This window comes from Eublepharis macularius, chromosome 5 (genome assembly GCF_028583425.1).
Source record: "Eublepharis macularius isolate TG4126 chromosome 5, MPM_Emac_v1.0, whole genome shotgun sequence".
Classification (NCBI taxonomy): Eukaryota; Metazoa; Chordata; class Lepidosauria; order Squamata; family Eublepharidae; genus Eublepharis; species Eublepharis macularius.
Window position 1 is genome coordinate 6,500,184 of NC_072794.1, and position 27,544 is coordinate 6,527,727.

Genomic DNA, 27,544 nt, shown 5'->3' on the forward strand with positions numbered 1-27,544 from the left:
GCTGAGGATGGCTTTAAGTGCGGAAGGGAGCCTCCCTTTTCTGGCCGCTTGCAGGAAACCCTTTGCAAGCTGCCAGCACAGATCTGCCACGGTCCCCCAAAGCCCCTAAGCTGCGCAGACGCTACAGAAGGGCGGCGGGGACCCTCCCCGATTGCAAATGCGGTTCTCCCCATTGCCAGCAAAGGCTTCTCCTTCCGCGTGCGGTGTAGGAAATCCCAGCTCGTGCCGGTTCCCCTCCCGGTCGCCAGGGGGCGCCGCAGCCCGCCGCGCCTCCCGCTGCTCGGAACGCGAGGAGGGCGGCTGCTTTCTACCCGGAGCTCTGAGGCGACGCACCGTCAGCCTGGGAAGTCGCCTAGCAGCAGAGGTGGCTTGAAGGGTGCGCTGCGGGCAGGCCGGAGGGGCAGCGAGGAGGTCGGATGGCGGCGCGGCCCGGTGAGTGCAAGGGGCCCCCGCAAGCAGACTCTGTGAGCTATAGACGCGGCTTTTGGATACATTATAACCTGCAGAATCGTAAAGAGTCCAGTAGCACCTTTAAGACTAACCAACTTTATTGTAGCATAAGCTTTCGAGAGCCACTGCTCACTTCGTTAGATGCATCTGACAAAGAGAGTTGTGATTCTAAAAGCTTCTGCTACAATAAAGTTGGTTAGTCTTAAAGATGTACTGGACTCTTTACTATTTTGCAACTACAGACTAACACGGCTAACTTCTCTGGATCTTACTATAGCCTGAATTGTTTAATGGCGCCAGTTTTCTGTATTGCTTTCATATGGTTTTAGAGATGTATATGGTTTTAATGTATAATGTGTGTTCTTAGCCTCCCTGAACCTGTTCATAGGGAGGGCGGGGTATAAATCTGCGAAAATAAAAATAAAATACCAGATTTTTTGGCTAATGTTTTGCAAACATTAGTCTTTGTAAACTTGCATTTATTCTCCCTAGGGTCTTGTTTATGGAAATGCCCTTGAGGTTGACAGTGCTAATCTCATCCTGTGTAATCCGTTTTGAGTATCAGTGAGAAAGGCGGACTATAAATGACATAAGCAAATTACATCTCCCCCACCTGGAAGGGGGAGGCGGGCAAGGGGAAAGGCTGGCACACACACACACACCTCGCACCCTCACAGACTATTATGCATGAATGTAGATGGGCTTTGGGGGATGAAGGTTTCTAGTGGCTTGGGGTTTTTTTGTGCATGGGGCTTTCTTTAAAACCAGTTTCCTATTTTTAACAGCAGGATTTGAATCCAGTGACCCCTTAGAGGCCCAGATCTGGATAGTCTAGGTGAGCCTGACCTGGTCAGATCTCAGAAGCTAAGCAGGGTCAGCCTTGGTTAGTAATTGGATGGGAGACCTCCATCGAAGACAAAGGTTACAGAGGCAGGCAATGGCAAACCACCTCTGTTAGTCTCTTGCCTTGAGAACCCCACTAGGGGTCACCATAAGTCAACTCTGACTTGAGGGCACTCTCCACCACCACCAGTGCCTTAGAGACCAAGGTATGAGTTTTTGAGAGTCAGAGCTCCCCTCTTCAGATATATGAAAGTATCTGCATACATTACTGGAATCTGAATTGGAATCTCTAGTTATCAAGAAGGGAGCTCTGACTCAAAAAGCTTAAACTCTGAAAATCTGGTTGGTCTCTAAGGTGCCACTAGGCTCCAATCCTGCCATTCTTCTACAGACCGACATTGCTACCTACCTAAAACTGTCCTCGTGGACAGCTGCATTCTGCCACATGAAGTGGAAATCTATCAACCTCGTGAAAAAATTATATTTAGGTATCTGAAGAAGGGAGTTCTGACTCTCAAAAGCTTACAGTCTGAAAATCTGATCTCAAAGGTGCCACTGGATTCAAATCCTGTTGTTCTACTGCAGACTAACACTCACCTGCCTAGAACTATTTTTAACATTTGTTGTTAGCGATCCCAGTGCTGATGGAAGGGCAGCTGATTGGTGTTCTAAACAAGAAGTTGAAATTAAATGAACCCCTGCCCTCAAGTCATAGCTGACTCATGGTGACCCCTGGCGGGGTTTTCATGGCAAGAGACTGAGGTGGTTTGCCATTGCCTCCCTCTGCCACCCTGGTCTTCCTCTGAGGTCTCCCATCCAATTACTAACCACGGCTGATCCTGCTTAGCTTCTGAGATCTGACGAGATCAGGCTCACCTGGGTTATCCAGGTCAGGGCACAAATAAGAAGTTAAACTCTTTTTAATTATTAACTTCATTTATGCTCTGCCTTTCTTTGCAGTAGGGACACAAAGTTGCTCATACTGGTCTCCTTTCATCTTCCCTACAACGCTGTGAGGAAGGTTAGGCTGAGAGTGCGTGACTGGCCCAAGGTCACCCCATGAGCTTCCATGGCAGAGGGGGGATTGGACGTTGGGTTTCCCAGATCCTAATCCAACACTCGCCACTACAGCTGAGGTATTGTGCATTTGCCCTCTGACTCCACTTAAAGCAGTTGTGGTGAACCTTTTGGGGCAACCATGAAGCTTGGAAAAGCAAGTGGGTAGAGATGGGCACGAACCAGGAAAATGGCGATGTGTTGCAGTTTATGGTTCGTCGCGTTTCATGAACCATGAACTGACATGAAATTGCCTGGTTCGTGAACCAATTAATTTGGTTTGTGAATACGTCACTTCCAGGGCAACAGAAGATCTGTAGAAAGCCTCCCCCCCCCCGTTGCCTAGGAAACTGATTGATTGGTGCCAAGCTGTGACGAACTGAAAAGTGAACCAAACAAACCGGTCTAAAAATCGTAGCGATTCATCACAGTTGATGAAATGAGCTCCAACAAATCACTGGTTTGCGAACCAAAAAACAGCCCGGTTCATGACGAACTTTGGTTTGTATTTCAATTCATGCCCAAGTCTACTAGCGAGTTTATTGACAGTGAGCACTGTTAGGGGAGAAAGAGACTGCGGCTCTGTGGTGGAGCATTGTATTTTGCTTGCAGAAAGGCCAAGGATCATTCTTCAACTAAAAGGACCGGGTGGTAGTTAATGTGAAAAAGTGAACCAGCTGCTTACAGTCAGAGTAGGCAGTACTTCAACCAAGGGCCTGTTTGGCTGTAAGGCAGCTTTACAGGTTTACATGTAAAGATGAATGGGGATTCCAGCAGACTTTCTTGGACTGGACTTTGTCAGGAGTTCCTTACAGCAAATGCTTTTGTGAGCTACAGCTCCACTCAGTTAGTAGATATTATACATATAGATAAAGGTGGAGTTTGTGAGATCTCTCAAACATCTCTGTGTACAAGGTTGTAAACAGTGACAACCTGAGTGACATTTCCACATCAGAAAACCCTACGGCATGCCCTTGTTGTGTTGTTTTGGTTAAACAGACTAAGGTCACTATAAGAGGCTATCTTTCTTGGGGTGCAGAAAGAAAGAGGCTCAATAGGCACCAGGCACACCACAACTCTGCTGGTTTTGTTTGGATCACTCCTGGTCTGCAGTTGTCACTGCTTGGGAACAGGTCCCTCTGCTTTTGCACTGAGTTGGCATTGGGAAGAAGCTCGTCTCCTCTCCCTCTCCTTGAGCAGGGTGTGCAGCTGGGTGGCCGCCCTCTCCGATCATGGGGGTTCAGATCTCCCGTGTGCCATGGAAGCTGGTTGGGTGACCTTGCGCCAGTCTCTCTTTCTCTCTGCTTAACCTCCCCTCACATGGAGGGGAGAGCTGTGTACGCGGTTCTGCACTCCTTGGGGGAAAGGGGGATAAAACAGAACGGATAGGTAATCTTACCTAGCTGCCAAATCCTCGTACGACTTTAATCACAAGAGTCTCACAAAAAAGAGCAAGTCACTCCGTAGTTTGGGGTGCTGGGGTCAGGACAAAGTCACTTTTCTTGCCTAGAAGTCAGAGTGGGTTTGGTCAGTTGGCTTGGAAGAGAAGATACCTATTGGTGGTAGGACAGGAAAGGAGGGCATGAATGCAGTGTCAGAAAGATGGTGGGAAATGGTCACGGGAAGGGGGAATGAGAGATGGAGATAAACCAGCACCTTGCAGGCAGGACTGTGGAACAGGTGCTGAGGCACACGGCCAAGCTTTGACAGGCACTTCAGAGCTGACACATTTCCACAGGTGGCCGGTTTGCAGGCTGAACTTGTTATCTGGTTACCAGGGTGCACTTCGGTTGTTTTCTTACCCCCAATCAAGGAGGCTTTCTCAGCTGTGGCTGAGAAATGGAAGGGAGCGGTGAGGAAGCTTTATTTGGGGAGGGCTTGCAGCACCTTCTGCTGCTGTTTGCCTGGGCTGGTATTGGGGAGGGGGGAGGTCCACTGTTATTGCTATAGATAAAATTGCTGCTCTTTAAAAACAAGATACGGTCACTTCCTCAGAACACCCCATCTTGCTTTCATGCTGTGATTTTTTTTTTCACTTTGTGTGTTTTCCCCCCTCAGTTTCTCGTTTTGTCCCATGTGGCATATCCCTTTGGAGGTAAGGAAGCCTCTTGTAACCATTACAGTGTGCACGTGCAGTCAGCCCCCAAGTGACCCTGCACTCTGGCTTTGGATTGGCAAGGGCAGAACTAGACTATGGGCTGCTTGTTCTTGGCTTCCAGAGGCACCAAGAGCCACTGGGGCCTGGGAGCCTCCTGCTTGCATGGCAGGGGGTACAAGGGCAATGGAGGGGGAAGTGGGGAGGAATCCACTCTCCCCCAAAGGCTTCCCAGGAGCTCCACTTTAGGCCTTGACTCTCGGCTCTTCTCCCACGCAACAGGCCTCTCCCAGCATCCTCTGCTTCTGCCCGATCTCTCCATCCGACACCAGCAGCTGAGGGGGCTGACAGGTAATCTCAGCTTTGCAAGCCTTGCATAACTGGGGAGTGGGGGAGGAAGTCACCTTCAGAGCCTGGACTCCTTGGTTGTGGGGAAGCTGCCGGCAACTTGTGCCAAGCCACATAGTTGTATATGGTGCACATTGGGGAGGAAGAGGGCCCATTGTCTGTAACAGTGGTTTTCAGGTTGTGTTCCGGAGCCCTTTGAAGGCTTACTGAGATCCTAAATGAGCCAATCAGGCTGTGACTTTCAACACCGGAAAAACACCGGAGCAGTTCCTGTGATGAGCCAGGCCTCATGTGAGCGGAGTGTGCACCCAGGAACATGCCCCAGAATCCACTGCAATGTGTTGGAGTTCTTCAGTAGATCTGGCCAAGGTTCCTTGAGGCACACAGCCCGACAGGTGGGCTCTGCAGTTTAGGAATTTGGTCCCCATTCAGCCACACATTGGACAAAGGAGGCAGGATCTGACAGGCTTGTCTGCGAGCCACATTTGTCAATGGGATTTGTGATGTATGTCACTGGATCAGCTAGTCAAGTGGGGTGCTGTATGCCAATTGTGAAAACAGCACAGCAGAGCCAACTACAGCTAATGCAGGGGTATTCCTAAGTATCTCAGGGGACACTCCAGGTATGCATAAAAATGTGACTTGGTAAATGAAGGAGAAAATCCTGTTGAGCCTGCTTCAGGAGGCCTGGAGTACTGAGAGCTGTTGTGACAATCAGTGAAAGGGAGAAAAGAGTGTGTGCGTGTGTGCACGCGCTTGTGCTCATGCTCTCAGGGGCCTGCTCAGGCCCCTGATAGCTTAGAGAAGGGAGATGGTCCCCTCCTGCAACGCCTTACAGACTCCAATCTGGCAGACATAAGCTTGAGCCAAACTGTAGAAATCTGGATTCTCTAGGGGTTAATCTGACATGGTTTTGACAGTGAGGTGGGAGCGTTTCAGGGCTGGGTTTTCACGCTATTCTGGGCTGTGCTCTTTTCCCAAGTTCTGTTCAGCTTCAGCAGAGGAGCACTGCCGTGGTTCAGAAGAAGCCCTCCCTCCCCAGCAGCCGAGGTGAATATGTCGTCACCAAGCTGGATGACTTGATTAACTGGGCCCGCCGGGTGAGTAAGATCTCTTCTCCCAACCCATGGGGAGGGCCTTTTTCTTTTCTAACACAGGTGCAAAGAGCCTAGAGAGACTGCATCACCTCAGCCGGAACATAGGTCTGGTGCTCATTGGCCGAGTATCTCACCTTATGCCCGTGCAGAACTCCATGTGGGCTGCATCCAGGGGGAAGAGTGGGTTGAAAATTGGCAGGTTTTTTTCCCAAACCAAGCTGTCCTTTTTTTTCATGGCTTTGTGAACACTACATGATAGAGAGTATTCTACCCTCAACCGTAAAAATGTTATCATAGAATCATAGAGTTGGAAGGGGCCATACAGACCATCTAGTCCAACCCCCTGCCCAGTGCAGGATCAGCCTAAAGCATCTCTGACAAGTATTCATCCAGCCTCTTCTTGAAAGCTGCCAGTGAAGGGGAGCTCACCACCTCCCTAGGCAGCTGAGTCCACTTTTGAACTACTCTGACCGTGAAAAAGTTTTTCCTAATATCCACCTTTGTGCTCATTGCTAAATGGGCTCTGTGACTTCCCACTATCCACCAGAGCCCGGGAGGCTTCGGTGAAGCCACGATTTGGACTCAAACTATGCACAGACTATGCACATTATAGATGTTAACAATGGTTTTTGTTTAGAGACTGACTCCCACTCTGTCTCAAGAATTCAGGATAGGTGCATTGTAATGTCTGTGGTCAGGTCAGAGAGGGCTGAACCCCAAGGTGTGACATACCTTTAGAGAAGCAGATGCACCTTGAAGTTTCCCAGTTCAGACCCAAAGAAAAGTGTTTCCACCACCGTCACAGAAGAATCGGGATGTATTAGGTTTATCTGCCTAGTTTTCTCAGATGAATTAACCTGTAGGATTCATTGCCACTGGATGGTGCAATACTCACCACCTTCGTTGATTTTTTGAGAATTAGATTATTGAAAACATGTCTCCCAATGCAAACTGCAGGCTGTGGATAGCAAAGAATAACCCTTCAGTTTTCCTAGGCAGGACATCCAAACCGCAGCTTGTGAGTTCCTTGAAGGTTGCCCTCTGCTGAGAATTGAATGCTAAGCAACAAATGACCATTTGTGTTAAGACATTTAGGGTTCTTATATTATACTCTTGTGAATTCATTTGTTCTTTGCTTTTTGGCTACAAATCTCACAATTGGACCAAGACAATTTAAAATTTGGGGACGAAATGTAACAACTAGCCCGTGGCCACATGATGAGCTCTGGCAAAACCAGGGGGAAGGGGTTGGGGGTTGAGATTGTCTTTCCCAAAAAGGGTTGTTGGCACTCCTGACTCCAGCACCACTTCTCCCCCTCCCTCTGCTGCAGAGGTCCTTGTGGCCAATGACTTTCGGCTTGGCCTGCTGCGCCGTTGAGATGATGCATATGGCAGCCCCCCGCTACGACATGGACCGCTTTGGGGTGGTTTTCCGAGCTAGTCCACGGCAAGCTGATGTCATGATTGTGGCAGGCACGTTGACCAACAAGATGGCACCTGCACTCCGAAAAGTATGTGTGATGCCTGGCCCCTGGGGAGGGAGTAGAGTCTTCCCATGGGTAACTCTAGACCAAAGAGGAGACCCTCCAGAAGAGGGAGGAGGAGGGCCATTGGGTCTTTGGGATCAGCAGAGCCATAGCCTAGGAGCGACAGATCTTGCTTCTGCATAAACTTGGGGGTGGGTCTTTGGCCATCTGCTCTTCTTGGCTCCCTCTGCCCCTCCTCAGTTTGCCAACAGTGCTGGCCTACCAGTGTTGTCAGGATTGCTGATAAAGTGTTTTAACACTCTACACAGTGCTACAGAATTGCCAGTATTATTATTTTCACTTTCCTGTTTGGCATCTTCCCCTTTTGGCATCTCCTTCCTATGGGATCACAGAGTCCTCCCCTCCCACTGCCCAGAAGCCCTTCAGGCTCCCTTGCCTCCTGCCGGCCTTGAGCTTAGCCAGGGAACTCCATGATGTGGTACTGGCAGGACATTCCTGCGTGCAAAACTTCCCATTCATGCTTGGGGGAGGGAAGGGAAGGGACTGTTACAGACAGGAGAACTGAATCTCTGCTGGTCCTAGTGGACCTTCCCAGGTGATCCCTCCCTTAAGATTATTTCCTGATTGGGTGGTAGGATTATACTATATACCATCCTTCCCAAATCTGCACTGGCTGTTACAGCAGAAGATGCCGGTGAGGCTCCTCTATCAGGCTACTCGCCTGTTCCTCTATGGCAAGATTCCCCTCCAGGCAACTAGGCAAGGTGGGTTGAGGTAAGGGGCTGTTTTCACCACTCTGGCTTCACAAAGATGCAGAGCCTGCAGTTTGGAGACAAAACAGCTTTTTGCCTTCAAAAATTCCTGGGTTTCAGTCCTAGCATTGCCAGTTAAATGCTCTCAGGTAGCTGCAGGGCCAGATTGACGGTTGCTGGTGCCCAGGGCAACCGAAGACCAGCCACTTGCGCGTGCTGCCGGCGCTGCGTGATGATGTCACTTCAGTGATGTCATCACGCAGAGTGGCACGTGCCGCCCTGTGGCAAGCTAGCTGTCCAAGCATGCCGCAGAGCTGGCAGTGGCAGCATGAGTGGCTGGGAGGCTGCCCGCACCATTTGCCTGCCCTGCAGGACAGGTTGCGGCCAGGTTGCTGCGCACCCCGTCCTGCGGGGCAGGCAAATGGTACATGCAGCCTCCCAGCCACCCGTGCTGCCTTTTCGCCTGCCCCGTAGGACAGGGGGCGTGCAGCAAGCGCACCCCCCGACCTGCTGCCTGCACACTCCTGGGGCTGGCAGCTGCGCCCAGCGCCCGCTCTTTGGCAATGCCAGGGGCAGACTACCCCCCCCCCCCGGCCCTGGGTAGCGGGTGTCAAGAAGGAGCTTGCACTGACCCTGGAAAGCTGCTGCCAGTCTGAGCAGGCCGAGCTGAGCTAGGCAGATCAGTGGTCTTGCTTAGATAAGGCAGTTATGTATGTTCACAAATGGCTACCAGCAATACATGATAATACAGCAATACAGCAATAATTGCTGTAAAGAGGTCAATGAACAGGGCCACAACCAACTGCTTTCTTTGCAGTGGTATTTCCTGATCAAAGAATGCAGTCGCTATGGTTTGATGCTGTTTCCCCCCACACCACCAAACACACACACACACACACACACACAGCAATATCAAATGTCTCAAATGCAGTGTTTAAAGAAGTATCAAATGCAGTGTTTAAAGAAGGGCTAATTCGAAAATGTAATGTGGAAACTCTCCATCCTCTGCACAGATTTTGGGCACCCCAGCGACCGCAGCCTGACTGCATCTAACATACTGATGTGGTCTATGGATGAGACTGTTGGACTAGGATCTGGGAGACCCAAGTTCAAATTCTGCCATGAAACTCACTAGGTGGCCTTGAGCAGGTCACACACTCTCAGCCTAACTTACCTTGTAACGTCCTTTTGAGAATAAAATGAGAAAAGATGGACCCTGTGTGCCAACGTGAGCTGTTTAGAGGAAGGGTGGGATAAAAACAGACAAGGTCGGTAACTAGGCAGAAGGGGGGGTCCCAAGCACAAAAGCTCCCACGCTTTCTCTTTTGGCAGGTCTACGACCAGATGCCAGAGCCACGTTACGTAGTCTCTATGGGGAGGTAAAAAATTTCTTTCTCCTATTTTGTTCTCATTGGGGGATGTGAGTTTAACTCTCGTGCCTTCCGGCCCCTCCCAGAATACAGCTTCGCTTGGCCCTGTAATGATGATGATTGGCCTTCCTCAACCCTTAGCCTGTCGCCTGTTGCTGCCTATGGGTGCCCCTTGGAGTCGTCGTCTTTGAGAAACTGAGGTTGCAAATGTTATGCCGGAATTAGCCAGAAGGGTTTTTAGGAAGGATCCAGTCCAAGGCCATATAGTCCCACCCAAGGGGGGGTCTTCAAATGTTGAAGGCATTTGGAACTCTTGGGGGAGGTGGATTTTGGGCAGCCCTTTTGCCCCACCTGCAATAACAGCTAGTGACGGAGAGCCGTTTTATGCTGTTTACCTCAACCTGAGGATTAAATCCCAGTTCAAGATTTCTCTCCCAGGCCCTTTAAAAAGTGTCACATGAAAACAGGATGCTAGCCTAAAACTATGATGCTGGCTGATGACCATTATGAGCCTGAGATTGGCCTGTCTTCCGGTACCTGCATAGAAACAGCTGGCTTGCCTGGCTGCTGTTTTTATGGCCTGATTTTTTTAACTTATGGGGAATGCAGTGATAATTTTGCACGCTTGGAGGCTGGTTGCAGCTTAATGGTTAAGAATCACCAATCCAGAATCATTGAAGTGCTGTGGGGAGGATTGGCAAGATGGATGGGGGCCACCCAGAAACTGACTCCAGGGGTCTCCCCATCAAAATCCAAGGAGTCCCTGAAAAACGCAGCATTATGACTGTGTGTGTGTGTGCGCGCGTGCATGCACATGCGCATGCATGCACACGACACTACAACATGTACCTCAAATAGCAAGAGGATACTGTCTATTTTTAATCCAGAGGAGTTAGCCGTGTTAGTCTGTAGTTGCAAAATAGTAAAAAGTCCAGTAGCACCTTTAAGACTTTATAGTCGCATAAGCTTTCAAGAACCACAGCTCTCTTCATCCGATGCATCATCGGACGAAGAGTGCTGTGGTTCTTGAAAGCTTATGCGACAATAAAATTGGTTAGTCTTAAAGGTGCTACTGGACTCTTTACTATTTTGTCTATTTTTAAGCACAACCTAACAAAACATTTACTACCTTCCAGCTGTGCGAATGGTGGCGGCTATTACCATTACTCTTACTCTGTGGTGCGGGGTTGTGACCGAATCGTGCCTGTCGACATCTATGTTCCAGGTAATTTTTTTTTAAGCCAAGGCATTGGGCAGGCTCTTGGCCAACTTTTAACTCTCACTCAACGTTACAAGTCCAGAGCCCTGCTGGAGCCACCTGGGGCAGCGTGTGCTCTTTCCAAAGCGGCACGCTCAGGGATCTGGGCCTGGCGACTTCCTAGCTCCGCCCTCTCTCCCTTTCTGGTTCTCCTCTTGCAGGCTGCCCGCCAACGGCCGAAGCTCTCCTCTATGGGATCCTGCAGCTGCAGAAGAAGATTAAGCAGGAGAAGAGGCTCCAGATCTGGTATCGCAAATAGCTTTGTGCATGTCTGAAGCCACTGGACTGTAAGCAGGCACCCTGGACGCACTTAAGCTGGTTTCACGTTTCCCTAATAAACTTATATATATGCGTATAGATTTGGCACTCCACATTTTTTTCTCTCCTTTTCCTTGCACCACTTTGATAAAAAGGGCAGGGGGGGGGGGTTGTATACCAAGAGCTATCCCTGAGCAGAGAGGCTTTGATGCCCTGCACCCCCCTCCAACTGGAGGGGCCAGAACACCTCTACCCCCCTCGGTCTCTACCCCCCTCGATGGCTTCCTAGATTTCTCAAAGTATAGAGCAAAAATGCCTTCAAGGTTACCACTGCAGAAACTGATTTTTTTAAAAAAACAAGAAAACAGGGATGTCAAAAGAGTGTATTCTGCATTGGATTTTACAACTGTGCTCATAAAACTTTGTTAGACTCTCCAAATGGGGTGGGTTAACTTGAGTCCACCTGCCAGTAGCTCAGGTGCAGTGGTAGTCCAGTTAGTAGACAGATGATGCCAGAACAGGCAGTTGAAACTAATCCTCTCACTCCAACAAGTCTCAGTAGACCACATTCAGGGCCTCCTTTGAATATCTTTTTCTCCAGACACTGAAGGGAGATTCAATTTCTTCTGTTTGGTCTTTGGTTAAGGGAGCTTTCCGTTCCATCCTTTCTCAGTGGAATCAGGCGACTGGGGTGGGGCGCAGGTTGATGTTATTTGATGAGGGTGGGGGTGATCATCTTGGGAAAAGAGTAGTACCGGCAGTCAGCTGGGGGAACCAGATCCATGACAGTGGTGTGGATGTTCTCCTCCTTGAAGCCAGCCTCCACCAGGTGCACTACTTGGGTTTCCTAAGAGAGACAGTGTCTTAAGGCAAGTTCAAATAGTGCGAGGGTTTATAAAAGAGCCTGTCTGTGTAAACATTTCATAGTGCTTTCCATCACTCCCCCAACCCAGCAAAATAGCCTTTTAAACCATTTGCAGGGGGAAGAATTTTAGCTGAAAAAGTTGGAAGGCCACTGCAGATGATACGAGGAGACCACTACTATCGATCTGCCCTAATCCGGACTACTACAACGTGCTGCAAATACAGAACAAGAGCTAAAAGTAGGGTTGCCAGCTCCAGTTTGAGAAATAGGTGGAGATTTTGCGGGTGAAGCCTGGGGAGGGCAGCGTTTGGGGAGCGGCTAGAGCACAGCAGATTGCAATGCCAGAGTGTCAACCCCAAGCAGCCATTTTTTCCCAGGGAAACCGCCTGGAGATCCACTGAAATTTGAGATTGAGGCCCCAGGGAAGTTGGCAACCCTAGCTTAGAAGCAGGGCTTTTTTTCAGCGGGAATGCAGTGGAACGGAGTTCCGGAACCTCTTGAAAATGGTCACATGGCTGGTGGCCCCGCCCCCTGATCTCCAGACAGAGGGGAGTGAGATTGCCCTCTGCGCCGCCGAGCGGCGCAGAGGGCAATCTCAACTCCCCTCTGTCTGGAGATCAGGGGGTGGAGCCACCAGCCATGTGACCATTTTCTCCGAGGGCAACCCACTGAGTTCCACCCCCCTTTCCCCAGAAAAAAAGCCCTGCTTAGACGGATACTCAGCACCAATGACTCCATGGATACATCTTTTCATTAAATGAAACTGAAATTTTTCTAAAGATTTTCATTGTTTTCTGTTGCCCTCAGAGAAATAAAAAATTTAATGAAACCCAAGAAAATAATTACTAGATAGCCAGGCTCATCTCAAATTCTAACTGTGAGCTATAGCTGTTCCACATATTCGTCAAAATTATGCAGTAGAGTCCTCCTTGTATACAAATTCAGAATATAAAAAAGGGTGGAGGGCTTGGAATACACATTTTAAAAACCCCTCAAATCTCTTTGAATATATTAGCAGATGTTTGTATGATAAACTTATAAAACCAAAGCAACCGTCTTGCAAACCATCTTGAAGATGTGGTGACACTGCAGAGAATTCTAGAGGAACAACAGTTCCTGCAATGTCAGGTGGGCAGCCATGTTGGTCTGCAGTAGAAGAGCAAGATCCGGGTCCAGGTGCACCTTAGAAGACATGACTATTAAACCAGTTGAAGTCTGTACCATGGAGATGCTGACAGGCTAGGCTAGAGCCCCACCTGGCCTGGTTCCTTTGTACCCCCAGCCTTCTTCTCTCTTCTGACTCTCACACACTGTGGTGCCTGCAAAGCCACAAGCTCAGCACCTTCAGAGGGCCCTCCACTCTCAGCCTCACCTGAAACATCTTCTCGATGCTGGAGTACTTGTTCTTGAGCAGCTCACCCCAAGATGTCAGATTGCAGTAAGTGAGAACACCACCAGGTTTGAGCAGGTGATACGCGTGACCCTGTGTGGAAACATGAGTGGTGAGGCAATGGACACCAGTACGGTTTTGTGGGGGCTCAAGTCTCTGCAAGGATCTCTGTTGGGAGCCATGTATTCACTTGCTGCTTCATTCCTCACCAGGATAAAGAGGAAAGCTCAAGAGTGCAGTTTCCAAGCATGTCGGGGGGGGGGGGGTTCCACAAAGTCTGACCCAGCTAGTTAGCCAGCCACTGTTTACCAGTAGCCATCTAGCCCTGGCTTTTACACTTCCTCTTCCACAAAGGTCAAGTAAGTGTTGTTCTTTCATGGAGGAAGTTTTACTGAACAGTAACGGGGGTGTGCATGGGTATTAATATAACAAATTATTAATGCAGCCCATGCTTGATGCTGTGCCCCCACCCTAGGCACCACACCCTGGTACTCTTTTGGATCAGGTTGTGATGCTGGTAGCTCTTTAGAACAGTTCTTTCATGTGACAAAGTGCAAGGCTTCCCTTGCTGGTCACCAGGATCGAATCTCTGATCGCCCTTGGACACCTGGCCCGCAGCTTTTGTTTCAGGAAATTAAACATGGCCGTGTTCTCCTGTCAGAGCTCTGTATGCTCCAGGTAGGAGAGAGAAAATTCTCCTATAAGGTTTGTTACTCACATAGCTCATGCCAATGAGAAGTTATGCTGTTTTTTTTTAAAAAAAGTCATTTTGATTGATGCAGAAATCCTATTTAGCCACCACTCTGAATTTTGAGAAATCTCCAAGCTTTGCTCACATGCTCATGATAATCCATGCATCAGCCTTTCAAGGGCAGGTCAGTTTCATTGTACTGCACTGCAGAAGCAGAGTGTCTTGCCAAAGGCAACCTAATGGGTTGTGCCTGAGGGGTGGCTGGAACCCGCCACCCTGCTGATCACAGCTACATTGCGCCAGTCCTTCTCCTTGAGGGCTGTACCACATTCTAAAATAGCCAGAAGGGCAGCTGTACCCCTTGCACTGCGACTCTCGGGATTGAAGTTGCCCATGGATGAAGCTTTGTTGAACTAGAATTACTATGAATTGTGTATTGATATGGTATGTTACAGAAGAGGAAGTGTGGCATAGTGAGTATGGGACAGGGTCTCCCAACCTGTGGGTCCTGACCCAAAAGTGGAACCTGTGAAAATGGATCCCAGGCTTTTGCAATTTTGTTGATTTGTGTATTCCACTTTTTCCCCAGTGGGTCACTACACCAAGTAAATTTGGACTTGTGAGAGTCATTCTACCAAAAAGGTTGAGAACCACTGGTATAGAGTACAGGACTAGATCTGGGCAGACCTGGGTTCAAATCCCCACTCAGTCATTAAAGCTTACAGAATAACATCAAGCTGATTGCCCTCTCAGTCTAACATACCTCACAGGGTTGTTGTGAGGATGAGACGGTGGAGGCCACACCATATGCAACCCTAAGCTCCTTGGGAGGAAATGTAGACAATCCATTGAGAGAGAAGTTATGGAACTATTAATACTTTTATGTGAAGCTACATTGCCCAACAACATCTAAATGTTTTACTCTGGTCTCACCTTGATGAAGCCAAACTGGTGTGTGTGCCAGGTGTCCTCAGACAGTGGGTAGGTGTCGTAGAGGATTCCTGGGGGGAGGAGGAGAAATGATAGACTTTAGCGTTGGCCAGCAAAGGCTCAATGCCCCCAAGGCCGCTAACCTAACCTGGCAATCATTAGCAGATCCTTGACGTGAATCACAAAGGAGAATTTAGGTCCCTGCTTTGTAGCTGCTAAGCAGGAGGTACAGATTTCTCTGGGCTTAGGTTTACAACACACCATTCTGAGACTGGGCCTGGAACGAGAACCATCGTGTATGGACAAGTTCCTACCTATGTGGGACCGATTTGGATTGGGACCAGAGTGTGTGGGAGAGGGTCTTATTCCTTCCCATTACCTGAAAATGGCTCCAGGGAGCACCATTTAATAACAACAACAGCAACATTCAATGTATATACTGCCCTTCAGGACAACTCAATGCCCACTCAGAGCGGTTTACAAAGTATGTCTGAGAGAGCTGTGACTGACCCAAGGTCACCCAGCTGGCTTCAAGCGGAGGAGTGGGGAATTAAACCCAGTTCTCCAGATTAGAGTCCCACTGCTCTTAACCAGTACCACTACACGAAACTGGGGAGACATTTGGGTCCTTCATTACTACATGTGGATCCTCTGGCATGGCAAACAGCAACCTGTTCAGGTCAAGAAAATGGAGGGGGGGAGGTGAAACCCCTTCTCCTGATCCAAATCAGGTCCCATGTGCATATGAACTCAGAGTGAAGCTACAAGAGACAAATTACAGGAAGAGGAGCATGTGAAGGGAGTCGCAATGGTAGCCGGGAAGCTGAGTTTTAAAATACGGATCAGAAGGCTTTGTCAATTTCCCCTCTCTACAGAGCCAGGGAGATCCCTGCTGGGAGGGTTTGTTAATTTCCTCTTTGCCTCCTAGAAGGGGAGGTGAAATTGACAGAGCCTTCCCATCTGTCTTTTAAAACTTGGCTTCCCGGCTAATATTGCGACTCCCTTCACGTGAGCATCCTCGTGTAATTCATCTCTTGTAGCTCAGCTCTGAGTTCCTAGTGGGGACCTTCCAAGTGCCAAGGACTCATTAGCCCCTCTGTGACCTTGGGCGAGGCCAAGCCCTAGCCTCTGAATAGCCAAGGAGTCACACATCTGGGAATACCCTCTTGGAAATTTGAAGGAGGATTTCCCCAAGAAGATCCTGGGTTACTAAGAAACAGAACACAATTAGGAGGGTGCTGTCTTATGGAGCCTAATAAATGCCATCAAGGCACAACTGACTGACGGTGACCCTAGCAATGGGCTTTCAAGGCATGTGAGAAGCAGAGGTGGTTTGCCTTTGTTGTCTCCCATCCAAGGACCAACCCTGCTTAGCTTCCAAGACCTGATGAGACTGGGCTAGCTAGACCGTGCCACCTTCCCTCCCCTAGAGAGCCGGCCTCCACATAAATAAGCATAAGATTTGCAGCCCAAATCTTTCAGGCTGCACTTCAGTGCACTGTGGGCACAAGGAACCTTTGATTATTTCATTCCACCCCTCCCCCACCCCCCACCCCCCACCCCCCACCCCGGGCTTTAGTCACACCAGGACTCTCTCCTGTTCAGACTATGGCTATGTAACCATTCTCCAGAAGCAATGAACTTGCTTCCTTTCCATTGCACCTGGTTTGCTTCAGTTCCTGATCCACCCCATTGCCTGAAGGCCCCCTTTGGTGCCATCCTACTCGGGCTTATGAGCCGCCGCCCACACATGCACAGCAGCAAAGCTTGTAGCAAGCCAGGAAACTGTAAGGGAGTCAGCAATAAAACTCCCCACTGCTAATTTGCACTCTTCCATTATTACACTTTAATCCCCTAGCAAAAGGTTTGAAGTTGTAGCAGGTGGGGCTGAAAGATGGGCAGGCTCTTTGAAAGAGGGGGGGGGTATGTTTTGAACTCCTCCCATGCTGGGCTCCTTGGTACTCCCCCCCCCCCACCATGGCTGTATCCCCAAGTATATGCTTTATTTTTACCTAATAGAAGCAAATGACTTCTATTAGGGGAGGACACCGCTATGGGAGAAAGGGCTACATGTCCCCCCATGCTTTGGTGAACCTAATTTCTTGGGAAGGGGGTTTGTCCCTCCCACAGCATTGCTTCCAACTGCAGCCTGTCTTCTCGAGAACTGTTGGTGTCTGAGCCCAGCCCTGGCTAGTGCAGCCTGATACTTCATTGGCATAATTCCTGGTTTCTACTGATTATTTATAGCTGGCCTGTGACCAGGGTTGCTTCCATCTAAGGACCTTTTTGCGGTGCTTGGTTATTCCTTTTCCACAATCAGCTGCAAGTGGGATTAGATTGTGGCTCCACTTGGCATTTAACTCAGGACTGTATTTCCCAAGAAAACTCCAGCAATGCTTCATGAGTATGTTGTCTGGATGTCAGGCTCATTCAGGAAAGATTCTCCCTTCTCCCTACAACTGTTTCTTCAAGTTTTGCTCCCTTTCTTTTGCTTTTCAGCTCAATTATTCCCTGTTCACTCACAGTGGCTGTGTTCCTGGCTCCTTAAATAAGTTTCTGCTCCAAAAAACAAGGAGGGAAGAAGACTGCTTTAACTACTGCTTTTCTTTTTGCAGGCAAAGTGACTACTGATTAACTTTTATTATCCTACAAACAAATACCTAATCATCAGTCACCCATTAATTTTTATTTTCTATCACAATTGTGCAGTTGTGATAATAAAAGTAATTAATAAACAGCTGTTCCAGCTGCAAAGAGAAAAGCAGCAGTGAATTCCCTCGAAAGAAGAACTCACTGATCTGGAAATGCTCATTGCAAGCGAACTGAGCCAGGAAACAGGTAAAGAGGGAAGGAGCAGAACTGAAAGGGACAGTAGCCCAGGGGAGTAACTTTGCCAGAAAACACAGGCTGGTGTGGCAATTGTGTTTCAGGTAAAGGGGGGGGGGAATACCACAAATTGGATCTGGGGGCGGGGGGAGACAGGAAAAACCACAGAAAACACTGGAATGGTGGTCAGCAGAACACAGGTTTTTGGAGAGCGTCTTTGTGGAGCAAAATCTCTCACCATCAAAATGTTCTTTGGGCAGTGTTGGGACGACATCTTCCCACAGCCCCTTCAGGGGAACGACCTTGGGGATGAAAGCAGAGCAGGTACACATTTAACCAAACTTTACAACTGTGTTTTTCTATCTTCTCAAAACCAAAAAGTACCGTTGTTCAGCTCAATCCAAATGTCACAAACTGGGAGCAGGCTTGCTAAATTTTACCCTGCAATGATTTGGTCTGATTGGTCTGAATAAAAGCAGTGTAACATGACTCTGGGCATTTTTCTAGCTCAGCCAACACAGCTGCTTGCAGCCTTGGTCGGATCTTTTATGCAACCCTCTTGGTTGCTGTTTAACTTGTTTGGGTTATTTGAAGTGGTTGGAAGTGACCAAAGTTGTCTGCTCAGTGCTTGAGATCAAAGAACAAATCTGCACTTCCAATCTTTAAACTGGTATAACTATCAAGGCAAGAGTGTTGGAGATAAGAGATCTAGGAGGTTTGCTTTGGAAAATTCATTGCAACTCAGAACAAGGCCCCTGTTTGCAAGTGCACCCCCTACACTTCTCTTGGAATGAATGCACTGCAGTGAAAATGCAAGCAGAAAGTGTGAGCATCAACCCCTGGCATCTCAAGCAATGAGCCAGGCTTGGGTGGTGGCTGCCAGCCCTAGCAGGCAATACTGAACTAAGGGGACCAACATATATTTGCAAGGTTTCCATGTTAGCTCCCAATGTCTAGTTTGGGGCAGAATCCCATAGCTCAGTGACGACGCCCCTACTCTGCCTGCACAGGGTCCCAGATTCAATCACTGGCATAAAGGATCTTGGGGGAAGGTACTGGGAAAGACTTTTGGCCTAAGACCCTGGAGTTAGAGTAGACAATACCTGATGAACTGAGGCTCTAACTCAGTAGAAGTTAGCTTCCTAGGTACACTGATGGGGAACAGAATCTGGAATGGGGGGGGGGGCAGGGCTGGCAATCTATCTCTGGGGCCATAACCCAGAATCGCACCCTCCTTGCCGTCTTGTGCTTATTCGTACCTTGTGTGGCTGTGTTTTGGCCCACTCCTGCAGGCGCTGGAACACCCCCTCATTGCACTCAATGATCCAATGCTCCTCAATGTTGAACTGTTCGATTTTGCTGGCGGCAATACCCATGCCGAACCCCACCTCCAGCACACGGCCCCCTGAACACACAAAGAGAGGAGAGCCAGTTGCCAACTGTAGACTTTCCAGGGAGCCCAGTTAATTTCTGTATGTGGATTTATGGTGCAGCCACAACATGGAATACTGTCTGATTGTCCCACCTTGGAAAAACGTTATTTGTACTGCCAGAAAGGAGGCTGCAATAAGGAAGCAAAATGGTTAGAGCATCTTCCCTCAATGAAGAAAGGCTAAAGCATTTAGGGTTTCTACTGTTTAGAAAGTCAGCTAAGGGGACTGATGAGAAGGCTTATAAAATTAAATATAATTTCTGTCATTATACTAGAAAGAGGGGGAGTTGCCCAATGAAACTGACATACAGTAGATTCAGGACAGATGAAACACAATGAGTTATTTGCTTATGGAACTCACTGCTACAAAATAGGGTGGTGGTCATTTCCTTAGGCAGCTTTTTTTTTTTTAAAGGATGATATAGACACACACAAGTGTGTCTATATCAAGAACTTGTGGGGGGGCAGCAAGAACTTGTGGGGGGGGGCATTTCATTTAACCCTCCTGCACTATTTCTTTTTTTCTCTACCCTGAAAGTCCTCATAGCCTCTCCCTTTTTCCTGCTTCCTTCTCTCCTTCCCACCCATCAAACAACCTTCCTTCATACGGCCCATCTTCAGCTTTCCTTCCTTCCCTCCCTATGCTTTTTTTTAAAAAAGATTTCACATTTTTTGCAAAACTTAGGCTTTTTTGAGGTTTGTAGAATGACTTAGAATCATAGGTTTGGAAGGGACCTCCAGGGTCATCTAGTCCAACCCCCTGCACAATGCAGGAAGTTCTCAACTACCCCTCCCCACAGACACACACACCCAGTGACCCCCTGCTCCATGCGCAGAAGCTGGCAAAACACTTGTCTATACATAGCCTCAGTCTCTGGATTGAAGTAGTCACAGATTTGGCCATGTTCAGAATTCATATATACATTGATATGAAGGGGACACTAAATGATTATAGCGGAACAGAAACAAACCTCTGAGCGCAGAGACAATCTGCACCTTCATCCCAGAGACAAATTACCTTTGTCGTCTGCTTGTGAGCTCCCAGAGGGAGCTCACTGGCCATTGCAGGAAACGAGATACTGAATTAGATGGACTTTTTGCTCTCTTCCTCTCTCCTGTTCATATCCTACGCAGACTGCAGCTGTTGCAGGAAACTTTCCATCTGAAGCAAGCTCACAAGCGGGAGAGCGTTCACTGCACGGCTATTATTAGCTGCAATGCTATTGAGGAGTGGGTTAGAAGGTTTCCAGCAAAGCTCAGCTGAGAAAAGCTTGCTTTGAACAGGAACAGAGTGAGTGGGGGGTGGGGATGTCTGTACAAAGAAGAAATCTGTGGCAGTTTGCTGGGACACACTTTGCTTGACCTGAAATTCACCACAAGGGAACTTCGAAGAGAGAAAATGCTAAATTAAAATTTATCCGGAAGTTTGATTGTATCAACAAGAAGTTAAATGGACAGGTGTCTTTCTTAGTCTCAGAACAAGTGTTAATTTAACACTTGTGATCACCAAATACAGCTGTTGTGAATCATAGAATCAAAGGGTTGGAAAGGTATCTAGGGTCATCTAGTCCAATCTCCTGCACAATGAAGGAAATTCACAACTACTCCCCCCCCCCGACTGCCCCAGTGACCCCTGCTCCATGCCCAGAAGATGGCAAAACACTGCCAGGATCCCTAGCCAAACTGGCCCGGGGAAAATTGCTACCTGACCCCAAGGTGGCGATCGGCATTACTCTGGGCATGTAAGACGGGCCACAAGAAATAAGCACTGATGTAACCCTTCCTGCCCTCCCCCTCATGATCTGCCTAGGTTCACAGAATCAGCATTACTGTCAGATTGCCATGTAGCCTATGCTTAAAAACCTTGTGGTGCATCTCCTGTGCATGTCCATCTCAAACCACTGTTCATAACTTTTGTGTCTGTTTTTTCGCTGTGGGGTATATATTCTGCTGGCAAAGGTTTCAATTCATGCATCCAGTGAAGTGGGACTCTAAGCCAACAAAAGCTCATGCTTTAATAAATTGGGTAGTCTTTAACATAATTGATGTGGCTACCCCAGTTCAGTCCTGAAACAGAAGAAGAACCCACCCACACCCCTCTAGATATCCCAATAACAAATAGGGGTTGCTTCTGCTTTGCCCTGCTAGGAAAAGTGGAAGGCAGTAGGAAAAGAGGAAGACCTAAAACAAGATGGCTGGACTCAATAAAAGAAGCCACGTCCTCCATTTTGTTGGATCTGAGCATGTCTGTTCATAATAGGATATTTTGGAGGTCTTTCATTCATAGGGTCACGATAGATCGGAGGCAACTTGACAGCATATAACACATACACTGCTTTGCCACTCCCCCCCCCCCAACTAAGTATCCAAGACAGAACAGATATTTTGTCTAAAAAACTGTATCTTGCTTTTCTCAAGTAAAATTGAAACAACATGGGAACAGTTAAGAAATAAAAAAGAAGTCTACCCTTTTAAAAAAACTGATCCACTGAACACATGTCCCCTTTACTCTCCCTCGGAGGTGCAGAAGGAGCGTGGACAAGGCGACATGTTGACAGATGGGCTGCACCAGGGCTTTTTTTCTGGGGAAAGAGGTGGTGGAACTCAGTGGGTTGCCCTCAGAGAAAATGGTCACATGGCTGGTGGCCCCACCCCCTGATCTCCAGACAGAGGGGAGTTTCGATTGCCCTCCGCGCCGCTGAGCGGCGCGGAGGGCAATCGAAACTCCCCTCTGTCTGGAGATCAGGGGGCGGGGCCACCAGCCATGTGACCATTTTCAAGAGGTTCCAGAACTCCGTTCCCCCACATTCCCCCTGAAAAAAAGCCCTGGGCTGCACAAAGCTGGAGACTATGGAGCTCAACCAGAAAGAGGCCATGCTTCCAAAGGGGTGCTGATTCTGGGAGGATCCCTTCAGTGGCGGCTACAGTTCCTTAGAGGGTCAGCCAGAGGAACAAGGACCTTTCCAGAGGTAACTTTGCTGCAGCCGCAACACAAATTCTTTTGCGGGTATTGTATCGGCACTGAACATCCAGTATAATGTAAGGTCCCAGGAAATTCGAATGCTTGTACTAATGCTTGGGTCTTTCTGTCTTTTAACGCCCATTTTTATGGCCAGCTTTCAGCCTGAGAACTATCTGAGACTCATTTGAGCTGCTGGATGCTTTATGTTTTTTATGCTCTGGCTGGGTTATTAATAACTTTTATATGCTCTTTATGTTTTTTATAATGCTTTATTTTGTATGCCACCTCCAGCTGGTTCCCTTGAGAGGCAGCAGACAAACTTTCTAAATAGTCGTTTAAAAAAATTGCACAAACTTCATTTTTAGATTTTCTCTGTGGACCGATACAGTTATCTTACCTTTGGAGGCTGCCACAGTGGCAAGGGAATGCATATAAGGGGTCTCCCACCGCTCCATAACTGGCTTCCCCATGATCTCCAAGTGGGTGTCTGTTGGATTGTAGCCTGCAGTCGCCCCTTTCCATGAAGGCTTGCAGTTTTCTCCATCCAGAAAGATGGGCTGCCCAGCCATTGAGGAAGTCATCGCTAGTTTTGTATGGCAGGGACCAGGATGTCTTAAGCAGGACAGAGAAAGAGATCAGGAAAGGAATTGCCTGGACTCTGAACTGACTTTAAATAGGAAAAGCTGAGTGGACAGATCAGAGGGGGAAGTGGGGGCTGATTCTGAGTGCTAAAAAGAGAGTTGCAAACGGGGAAGGAATCGGAGGACATCTGCTGGAGAGGGCTCACAATGCAGAAGGCCCACTGCCCCCGGGCAGGCCCTTCTTCTAAATCTCTTCATAACAACCTATGAATTGCCCAGGGGGGTGGGGGTGGGCAATTTGGAGACTGATGAAATGATGCAAGGTGCAGACGAAGGAGGGGGAATTTTTGGTCTCCCATAATACTAGAACTTGTGAGCCTCCACAGACACTGAAAAGCAGTAGTGCTTCTTCACACAATCCATAATTAACTTGTGGGGCTCACTGCCATGGGAAGTACTTATTTATTTCATCATTTATATCCCACTTCCTCCCCAAGAAGGACCCGAAGCAGCTTACATCATTCTCATCTCCTCGCAACAACCCTGTGAGGCAGGTTAGACTGAAAAAACAAGATCAGCAGTGAGCTTCTGTGGCAGAACAAGGATTTGAACTTGGGTCTTCCAGATCCTAGTCCAACACTCCAATCACTACACAACATTGCCTTTCCATATACTGATGGTGCTGAAAGGCAGACAAATTCATGTGTGAGGTCAATCATGGTGGCTAAATAGAAAATGCATGTTCAAAGGCAGTCTATCTTGGAACACCTGTTTCTGAAGGGCGGCAGCAGCGGGAGGCTTGGGCCATTGCTTCAAAGCCTTTCAGAAGTTGGAGCTGGCACCCTCGAGACCCAGCAATCGATTTCATCCCTGGTTCCTGAACCTCTAATAGGCATATTGGCCAGTGCAGTCTGGTTTGTGACAGGTGAGGAATGTGGCACCCACTAAAATATGAACGCTTATTCAATAATGCATGACACGGAGTCAACGGAGATCATTCTTCTCTACTTCACTGGCAGTAGATTCATGATGGCAAAGGGAAGCCCTATATCACGTGCTGCAAAATCAGTATGGAATGAAAACCTTGGCATACTGCAAATAATTAATTCCAGAGGCAAATATCATGCCAGTCTGTTGTGGCAAACCCAAAAAAGGAGTCTTGTGGTACTTTGAAGAGCAACAGGTTTATTGTCGCATACACTTTATACATGTGATCACCAGCCTGTGAAACTGAGTCAAAGTACATAGGAAGAGTATGCAGCACATAGGTCGCATATTCCTGTGAGGGATACAGAGTGCTGCTTTTTCAAAGGTTCCGTATTACGTGGCCACCACTCTGCATGTGTAGACTTTGTGCTAACAAACTAGTGGTCTCATGTCTAGTGCGGTCAATCTGATCATGCCCACTCTTTGTGTGCATTGATTTGAGTGTGCAAAAGGGTGAGGGGAGATTGTGAACCGTGGGATCAAAAGTGCCATAAAATCACGAGGTGCAATCTATAAACATTTTTATGCAACACACAGAAGCACGTGTTAAACAGTGACCATTCACAACAGCCCTAACGGGGTCTGCTTAAGCCGCGCTCATCACAACTGACAGTGCAATCCAAAGCAGAGTTACTCCAGTCTAAGCCCATTTATTTCAATGGGCTTAGATTGGAGTAACTGTGCTCAGGATGGTATGAAAATCTATCGTGAAATCCTCATTTAGCAATTATTTATCCAGCAATTATCTATGCTGCAATAAATCTATTACTCTTGGTGATACCTTTTCGTGTCCATGGAAGGGGAGAAATTAATGATTAAAAATGCATTCCCTTTTGCCATGCAGTTAGAATCTCTTGCAGTTAAGGAACAAAGTAATGCAGACCTAACGTTAAAGAAATTAAAAGGAGAGGAAAAAAATATATATCCCAGAAAACTCGGGTCCGGGTTAGGCTGCTTAGGAACTAACGGAAGCAAAACTGTTTCTTGGGATGACAAAAATACCTTGAATGCGCCCTGCTGGTTTGACAGACATTCCTCCGCCGTAATAAGGTAGATATTACAATGGTGAACTACGTCTTCCAAGATGCCTTGCGCCTCTGCAGCTAACGCGCAGGCACTATTTCAACTTCCCCCTTTCAGGTCCCTTTAAGACTACAATTCCCGTCAACCCTCTCGCTCCGGACTTCCGGACCGTGCGTGGCTAAAGGCGTCAGTCTCTCTCGCCGGCGTCCCCTCTCCTTCCTCTCGACCCCAGAAACCCCGTAGTATCCGATGACGTTCTGACGGGGCGGGAGGGGCATCGCGAGGAGAAGGGGGCTGCGCGCGCAGTGTCGGCCGGTCGGAGCGGCCGTTGGCAACAGCAGCCGACCAAGCCGAAGAGAGGCGCGCGTGCGCGTGCGCGCGCGAGACGCCCGCTGCCTGTCTCCGAGCCCTCTGTGTGAGGTAAAAGGAGGCGAGGAAAAGCCAGGCGGCGGCGGCCAGAGGAAGGCCGGAGGAACGGAACGAGGAAGGGAGCCGACCCAGCCAGGCAGCCGCCGCGGCCCCGCCGTTGGAAGAAGCGAAGGGGCGGCCGATTGAGCCCGGCCCCGCCGCTGCCATGAACAGCGTTGGGGGCGCCGATGAGATTGGGTGAGAGAGGGAGGGGGGCTGAGGAGGGAGCGGGTCACGTGAGGGCCCTGGGGGGGGGGGTGAAGGGCGGCCACGTGGGGGAACTCGGGTGCCAGGAGGGGGGCTGCCCTCTTTCCCTCCCCCCCGCCCCTGAGAAGCTCCCTCGTGGTCCGGTGCGGGGAGCAGGCCGTTCCCTGTGTGCCTCAGGGGAGGGGGCTGTGCTGGGGACCCCAAGTCGGGCTGAAAGGCGGCAGGTTCTAAAGGGATACAACCTGCATGTAAGCGCCTGAGGGAAGAGCGTGTGAAGGGGGCTCCTTCGGATTTAGGAGGGGGGTGGCGGGAAATGGGTTACTTCCTACCAGTGCAGGGTCAGAGTTCCCGGAGGAAAACAAAATTTGGGGTAAGTTGTGAGCTTTCGTGAGTCACGGCTCACTTCTTCAGATACCTAAACTCACGAAGGCTCATACCCTACTCCCAATCTTTGTTAGTCTTCTATGTGCAACTGGACTCCTGCTCTTTTCTACAGCTACAGACAGACCAACACAGCTACCCACCCGTCTTGACCAGTGTGTAGGGTGGCTTGTGACCCTGGGTTAGGCTGATTGTGGGACAGTGGGGGTTAGCAGGTGTGAATGGCTGGTGGGCTTCATGAGGCGGCCTGTGTGTAAGAGAGAGGATTATAGTTTGCTGGGTGGAGAGTAAAGCTTGGGGTTGGGAGGTCAGCAACTAGAATTAGGCTGGGGCAAGTCGAGTGCCTTTAAAAACATTGGTTGCCTGAACACTGCTGGTCAGCTGCTGGGGTGGGTGCTACTACTCCACTGACCAAAACATATTTCTACCCTACTTTTCCTTTGGGCATGACTTTGAATCGTTCCTCCATTCTAGGGAGCTTTCCTCCAACTTAAGTTGGAGGATAGCTGGATCCACTGCTTTCTTACAGGTTGGAGTTGGTCGGGCACAAAGCTGAGCTTGCTAGAAGGGGGGTTGCAGTGAACAGTGGGAAGGTTGTCTGTTTACTTCATTTCTTTAATTTAAAATAATTATCATATCCTGCTTTTCTCCTGATCAGTAGGACTTGAAGGAGTTGAGCTCCATCTTGTTGCACAGGATGAGGGAGTGGAGTCCCTTTTTTGGTACTAGAGGGAAAGAGCAACTGTATGGGTGGGCACAGGTCTGAAAAGAATTAATGAGGGAGAATAACGGTCACTGATCCTTAAGGCCTTTGGGCTTGAGTTGGGGACTTTGAATGGTGGAGTTGCTCACAAACCAGAAGGCTCAGTTCTTTGTACGCACAGGTCAGTATTTGATTAAATAATTTCAGGTAACAGATGTAGGGAATAGCCTTTTTCTGCCTGATACCCTGAGAGCCAAGGAGACGATGGTGACCTAGATAGGACAAATTGGTGGTTGAGGTGTTTATAACTATATGGATCAAATGCTGTGTGTGCATGTATATGCATGCTATTATCTCAATGCAATTGTGTGTAAAGGTTATGCAACTGTTGAAGGATAGATCTGGAGGGGCATGCGTGCATGCATACGTGTGTCTTTGTATAGCTGGTAAATAACAGATTGGACGCATGCTTTCCAAAGGCTCTGTTCTTTCAGGGTTTCTGAGAGTTTGAGGTTGGACTTCTTGTGTGTGCAGACTCAAGTGAGGTTCAGGTCATTTGTGTACTGAAGAGATTTCCTTCTTTATCCTGAGTTGTGAGGCCCCATTCTAGTTGCTTGCCTTTTTTGGTCCTTGGTTTCTCCATTTCTAATGGTGACATAAACATAGGACTCAGGAGAGTTTGTCAGCTTTGCACCAGCCTGCAACTAGGGCTCAAGGTCATATGGGGATCCCTCATGAAACTGCAGCTGTTTTGTGTGTTTTCCTTCTTTTACATGCAGTCTGAGGAGAGGGCATGTTGCTTAACCTTGCCTCTCCTTGTTCATTTTCCTAGCTCTGGTGTCCCTCCGTTGTTTGGAGCCCTTGCTGCTGTCTCAGTGTCTCATATATGTTACCTGCTGTTGAAGGATAATTAACATCTATGCAGGATGAAATATGGTGACTCATCAGAGTTGGTCATGAAGTCTGGGATTCACCCTCTTACGTATAGAGGTTCTAACAGAGGCATGGCTTGCTTTCTGGCTTTGAGACTGAGACAACCTCTGCTGGAGGGAAGCAGATTTAAAAGATGCTCTTTGTATCTCTTACGACCTCCCTGCTTCTCCTACCACATACAGATGGGGATGCCTTCATATGCTTTTTTATG

At 48.6% G+C, this 27,544-nt stretch overlaps 3 protein-coding genes across 6 annotated transcripts in view; 2 read left to right on the forward strand and 1 right to left on the reverse strand.

Moving 5' to 3' along the window:
* The first annotated feature begins 323 nt into the window (after positions 1-323).
* On the forward strand, positions 324-11,113 carry NDUFS7 (NADH:ubiquinone oxidoreductase core subunit S7). Its single transcript, XM_054980943.1, has 8 exons — positions 324-432; positions 4,408-4,444; positions 4,727-4,795; positions 5,775-5,892; positions 7,221-7,400; positions 9,461-9,507; positions 10,635-10,723; positions 10,918-11,113. Exons 1-8 carry the CDS (start codon positions 417-419, stop codon positions 11,013-11,015), a joined length of 654 nt encoding a protein of 217 aa, XP_054836918.1. The 5' UTR covers positions 324-416; the 3' UTR covers positions 11,016-11,113.
* A 270-nt stretch (positions 11,114-11,383) lies between these two features.
* Positions 11,384-22,774, reverse strand: GAMT (guanidinoacetate N-methyltransferase). Its single transcript, XM_054979439.1, has 6 exons — positions 22,508-22,774; positions 18,976-19,121; positions 17,955-18,018; positions 14,894-14,961; positions 13,252-13,362; positions 11,384-11,861 (listed from the first exon to the last, which is right to left on the reverse strand). The coding sequence occupies exons 1-6, from the start codon at positions 22,689-22,691 to the stop codon at positions 11,724-11,726; spliced, it is 711 nt and encodes a 236-aa protein (XP_054835414.1). The 5' UTR covers positions 22,692-22,774; the 3' UTR covers positions 11,384-11,723.
* A 2,206-nt stretch (positions 22,775-24,980) lies between these two features.
* The window catches only part of DAZAP1 (DAZ associated protein 1), a 60,865-nt gene continuing 58,301 nt past the window's right edge, over positions 24,981-27,544 (forward strand). The window contains exon 1 of one of the 4 annotated variants that reach the window (XM_054979436.1): positions 24,981-25,307. In XM_054979436.1, coding sequence (XP_054835411.1) covers positions 25,276-25,307 — 32 coding nt within the window. In that variant the 5' untranslated portion in view covers positions 24,981-25,275. The remainder of the gene's footprint in view (positions 25,308-27,544) is intronic. The other 3 variants (XM_054979437.1, XM_054979434.1, XM_054979435.1) reach the window with 3 other exon arrangements.